The following is a 5,883-nucleotide window of genomic DNA, read 5'->3' as shown; positions in this document are numbered from 1 at the left end:
ACCCGTAGATGGAAGTTCGCGATTTGCATTTCAATAGATTTAAATATATATACTGTATATTTCTCGAGAACAGACCAACTAAATCCGTGGATTACAAGTTGTACCTGTTACGCGAGTTGCGAAATTAAACGTCCAGTTAAAGCGATACACCGATTCATTTAAATACTAGTCCAAATTTAAAAACAATGCCGTTTGTACATGGGTAGAACTTTAAAGGGCAAGTCTGATTTAAAATGCACTTTTTAAATCCAATTTAAGGAGATGATGGGGTATTTTTCTCTTCAAAATAAATGTTTGGTATCTTCTGGATTATTTACTTCTTCTAATGTCTAGATCTAAAGTTATTTTCGGGTAGTAGTTCATATATGAAAACTACGGTCAGATAAGGTCAGCCAACTCTTGATTGATCAAAGGCAAGCTGCCAGTTTTCAGCCAAGTTTGGGGACGCAATTTGCCTAAAAGGACGTTCAGCATAAACAGCGGGAAAAGATAAAGCCATATACAGGGTGTTTCTGATAAGTCTGCCATAAATTAAGGCGAATGTTCTTTGGGAAATCAATTTTGAGTCGAAAATGTAATTCTACGACATTTTGACGCCCGGGCCACTGTTTTCAAATTATAATTGGAGCAATTTACAAATGACCGTTTAAACATTTAAATAAGAAACTGATTTAGACAATGATTTCTAATTTAATTAAGGGGTCATCCCTAAAACACTCAAATCATAACTGGTAAACAGTGGCCCGGACGGCAAAATGGAGATAGAAGTTACATTTTCGACTCAAATTCGAACAAAGAACATCCCCCTTAATTTCTGGCGGACTTATAAGAAACACACTGTATATTGCCATTCTATATTCAACTCCAGTCTTATAACACTAACATCCCACGCAAAAACACTTACCAAGAGATAAAAAAGTTAAAGGGATCCTTATATGTCGCATCACTTTAAGGTTATTTCAATTTGTCTTTGCAAACACCGATCCAAATCAGGTTTCCTCCGGACAATATAATACTTATTCCATGAACTGATAAACAGTTTTTAGTTCTGTGGTATAAAACTTCTAATGAAACATAGGCCTATTTATTGTTGCCTTTAAGTATTCTTTGATTTTACACATTTTTCCTATTTCTAGACTTCAATATCGTTAACCAAATTTTATATCGACAAGATTTTAGTTTTTCGGTTTGGCTATAACTTTACAAAATGGAATCGACTGAATAATAAGTGGTGTTACGTCTCCTTTTCGGCGATAAAGTGATATCGGGTTCAAAGGTCAAATACAAAGTAAGACTGAAATGTAGCGATAAAAATAATCATTTACTTTTTAGGGAATTAATTATACCTTGAAAACGGTTAATCCGCAAATACCAAAATTGGTTTATAAATAGGACGTCTCGCTAAGTGCATAGATAAAATAAACTTTAAATTTTAAAAATCCCTTGTAGGCCTACAAAAACGTTATTGTTCAAGGATAAATCTGCAGCGTGGCCATATTTAAATCCGGTAATCATTTGTTTATAGAAATCCTTCAAGCTCTAAAGCGGGAAGTTTTTATATCCTTTGGTTGCATAATCCTCCAATTCTACACAGAAAAAAAAGCCATCATAACGAGGCCGCTTTAGCTTTTCTGTTCTTCTCCCAAAATATTTTAAACAATAAAATTGCAAATTCTAGAATTCAACCGTAGAAACGGTAACTTTTTCCAAAGAAAAACGCCGGGCGTCTTAGTTAAAATCCATACATTTTAAGGTTGGAGTCGATTATAGCTATTATAAAGTCTTAGCGAAACCGTTTTTACAAAGAAAACAGAACAAAGGCGCTTCATTCTCAACTAATCTTAAGACTTTAAGACAAAATTTTCTAAAGGAGTAAAGCTAATATAATTCCCGGTAACGAACGCCGAATAGAGGCATTTCGAATATATAATTCAGTGAATCTCTTAACTTAATTTATTAGTAATTACCAAAAGGTAGAGGTAAAGTCTCGTTAACCATTTATATCAGAATCTTATTCGTCCTATAGCATAAGTTTATGTGTTCCTTCCTATACTTTGTAATGCTAGAGACTTAGTAGTTCGTGAACGATACGAGAATTGACTACACTCGGTTTTGCAGTCCATCTTCCTATCTAGTCTGTACTAAGCCTTTGAAAGTGCCTGACCAGACATCGCTTTACGAGAATCTATGACCTACGTCACTTCGTACCAAGCTCTCAATAACCAGTGACAAACTTATAGAACAAATCTTATAAACTTATGGTCCTAGTAAATCTCCAATAAATTATTCCTTGAGAGAATTCTAGAAACAGGACCGAGGCTTAAGTTTACTTTTTAAGAAAACTCACGGACGGTTCGTTTTCAGCCCAAAGCAAATGGTCTGACCGCATGAACGTATAGCATCCATGACCTTTCATCGTTACACGATAAAGACCAGAGTTTTGTTGTACAGACTAGGATGGCTTAATCCCTACGAGTTTCACTGCCCCCGCACGTCATTGGCGCAGATAAATAGACAAAATTACGGAGAAACGGTAAAGGTTATACCTCGCAACAAAATACAAAGTTCAATGTCCCTGTAAGGTTTTGTCTGAGCCTTAGAGGCAGTTTATTAAAATCGTATTTTCCGCCTCCTTTGTAGAGTTTCAGGGCAATATCGCTTCAAAGATTTCATGAAATTGTATAAAAAATAAATGGCCACTCTTTTCAAGACTAAATCAACTAGGAGTAAGGAGCTTTAATATCTAAGAGTGACATTGAAGAAGTAAAAATAAAAAAAGCCTTGATTTATTTTCTGAACTGTGACATCTTCAAAATTTGTAACCGTAACGCCTCTAGCCCTCCACGTCCAATAGAACGCTAAAAAGATCAGGGTTTTGTGTAAGAGCCAGATTTCTTTACTCCTAGTTAATTTACTCTTTTCAATACTTCAGCCCTTAGAGCCAGTCCAATCTTCCGGTTGAAAGAAGAAAAAAAAATGCAACTTCTACACAGCACTCTAAATGTATTTCAAAACCGTCACTTCATTCAATATCCATTTTTTTTTTTTATTTGAAAGCCATTTCTATAGACTAAAAACTTAAATTCAAACCATAACCGTTTCTACACTGTATCAAGGAATTCAAGGCCGACACACACACAAAAAAGGTAAAACAATAGGGTCAAGCCATTACCTTCCCTCACTCGAACATTCGTTGATGGGAGTAAAAACTGACTTACATCAATGGGGACAATAAATATATTTTGTTGCTTCAAACTTCAGAGACAACATCACTAGTCCCGCGTTCCCCATACAGATTCACTTTCTGTTACGAAAACACCCAAAAATCTAAGGTTTCCCAAGGCCAAAAACTTTTACAAAGATGTCTTAAACGGTTTGCCTTACTCTCAATCAGAAATTTAGGGAGTCTCTGTCTGCGTCAGTGTATATATACCCTATGAGAAAATAGGTCCTCACAAAACCCCTCGCATTTGGCACCCCAAGAATATTCTGGGATAGATATTCTTAACCCATACAAAAAAAAAATTGGATCTCCTTATTCCGCCCTTCCAAAATAATTTGCCTGGCGAAGAAGTGATACCACTAACGTCATAAGTAAATGACAAGACCCAATAAGTTTTAACAATGGCATTGAAGTTACGCGTAACCAGAACTTTCTTAATTGTCCCTTCTCAGGGGCCCTTACCTTCAACCAGAGAGAATTTACAAAGGGAGTGGAAGATGTGGTTTAGAATGTAGCGCAACGTCGTCTGCTAAAAATTATCTAGGCAGGTCGACTTCCGGCATGATGCGTTTGCAACCTCCCTAAAGGGGCGGTTCCAAAGTGAAAACCGTTTGGCGCGTTTGGTAAATAAATTTGAAAATTTAGCTCCACGGTGACAGAGAGAATCGAGAGAATTTACCACGTCTCTTATTTTTTGCTAGTAGAAGCTTTGCTAGTAGTTTTTTTTACAATGAAACCATTTTTAAAAGGTAATTATATTTTCACTATAATCTATTTTATTATATTATATTCTATTATATTATTTTTCATAATGTACTGGCTTAGGTGCAGTGACCTATTCTTTGGAACAAGCTACGGCGAAATTTGTTACTCAAAAATTTGCTTTTCGTTTGGAAAAGCAAAGAGTGGACCAATTTTTAAAGACGCTCCAAGAAGTTTTGCTTTTAAGTTATAACAAAGAAACAATAGTAAAATATCTTACAAGTGCAATACAGCACATTAAATTTGTTGAAACAACGAGGGATGAATTTCTGAAACAAACTCACAAAGTCTTATTGCAAGAAAGAATGGAAAACAATGAGCAATCTCTCAGACATCTCATGTTTCAGATTTGTCCAAGCTTTATTAATTTATCAGAACAAATACAAAAAAATGTAGTCAGTCGTTTCCTAAATTTAGTTTTCCATGAGTTAATGGTAAAAATGGAAATAGGCGTGGATACTGCACTCACAAAAGAAACGACCAAAGCCATTAGAATACAAAAACAGCTAGACATGATTGACACTGATAAGAAACCGACGCCACTGAGGGTAATCACAAATACTAAGGTTCCGGAAAATCTTCCAGTAACTAGATATGTCGCTGGTTTCACCGCATTTTCCCTGATCAAAAGGAAGTGTCCTCCAGAGCTTGCCAAAGCAATGGTTAAGGATGAAGTACCCAACAATTTGGATTTCGAAGATGAAACGGAATCGTGGACCCTGAAATTATCAAGGGGTGGACTGGTATTGATTACCGATTGTTTTTTTAACCTCATCAAACTCATTAAAAGCATATCTGACCTCATATATAAAACAGACGTGAGAAAAATTCGACGTCAAGACTTAAAGGCTAAAGCTATACGCCATATTATGCAAAATGATGAAATCACTGCGAGATGGCAAGCAATATACAGCGAAAAGGATAATAAGAAATGGCTTTTGACCCTTTTAGACATATTTTTGAACACTAGAGGTAAGTGTTTGGTGCGGGATATGTTAGAAGAATACCAGTATAACACGAAAGAGGCTCTACGAGCGAAAAAAGCACTACGAAAAAGTCTGATGGATAAGAGCAAGGATTCTGAGAATATCATCACGCCAAAAAGAAAAACTATGAAGACTCACACTGACGTAAAAAAGAGGTTGAAAACTCCTAAAACGGCCACAAGAAATAAAACTCCGGATCAACTAAAAGTTACAAAAATCCCTACTATTCACATTCCTGAAAGTAACATTTCAACTCCGAGTGGGATAAACTTCGAAGTTACTCCGGATTTCAATTTCTTAACGGAAGACCCCGATTTTGACCTGTTCCAACAATTTATGCCGTCCATAAATGTGTGATATTTAAACCAATTTATTTTAAACCAAATGTTCCTAAATGTTTTTAAAAAAAGAGAGAGAACTGAAGTGTTTAAACTAGTCAATGAAATGTTTAATAATTTTATTGAGTATAAACGTGGTTCCTAAATTGTGATAGATTTGAAGTCATTAAAAAGTTTACATGACCATTTTCTCCGAAATAGTTGTATTTCCTTTAACTGCTTCTATAACCAATCCCGATAAGGCTTTTAGTTTATCCATGTTCGCTTCAAAAAGAGCAACCGAGGGATTGCTGTTACGACCACCAGAACATCTCTGTCTTCCGAAATACTGCTCCAACGGGTCTTGATTTAGATGTTGGGTCAAAACGTACTTGGCCCCTTTCTTGAGAAGGTATTTCACAATTTCTACTGTTGACAGGGCTATAATTGACAAATTAAAATTAATTACATTAATCACAGGTTCAGGAGCTTTTCTTACAAACCTGTCATTCGTAGACCTTCAATAGTAGTTGCGCTCAGTAGCATCCTACTCCTATCTGTTTTTGAAAAATCTCCCGGCCTACTCGCAACGTCT

At 35.8% G+C, this 5,883-nt stretch overlaps 1 protein-coding gene across 1 annotated transcript; it reads left to right on the top strand.

The window, feature by feature from the left end:
* Positions 1 to 3,721: 3,721 nt before the first annotated feature.
* Positions 3,722 to 4,927, top strand: LOC149623436 (uncharacterized). The gene is made up of 3 exons (XM_089852609.1): positions 3,722 to 3,972; positions 4,049 to 4,728; positions 4,802 to 4,927. The coding sequence occupies exons 1-3, from the start codon at positions 3,954 to 3,956 to the stop codon at positions 4,805 to 4,807; spliced, it is 705 nt and encodes a 234-aa protein (XP_089708735.1). The 5' UTR covers positions 3,722 to 3,953; the 3' UTR covers positions 4,808 to 4,927.
* The last annotated feature ends 956 nt before the right edge of the window (positions 4,928 to 5,883 follow it).

Source organism: Phalangium opilio, unplaced genomic scaffold (genome assembly GCF_054372755.1).
Source record: "Phalangium opilio isolate 3A_F unplaced genomic scaffold, DU_Popi_V2 ptg000113l_1, whole genome shotgun sequence".
In the NCBI taxonomy this organism is placed as follows: domain Eukaryota; kingdom Metazoa; phylum Arthropoda; class Arachnida; order Opiliones; family Phalangiidae; genus Phalangium; species Phalangium opilio.
This window is presented reverse-complemented; position numbering and strand designations above follow the sequence as displayed.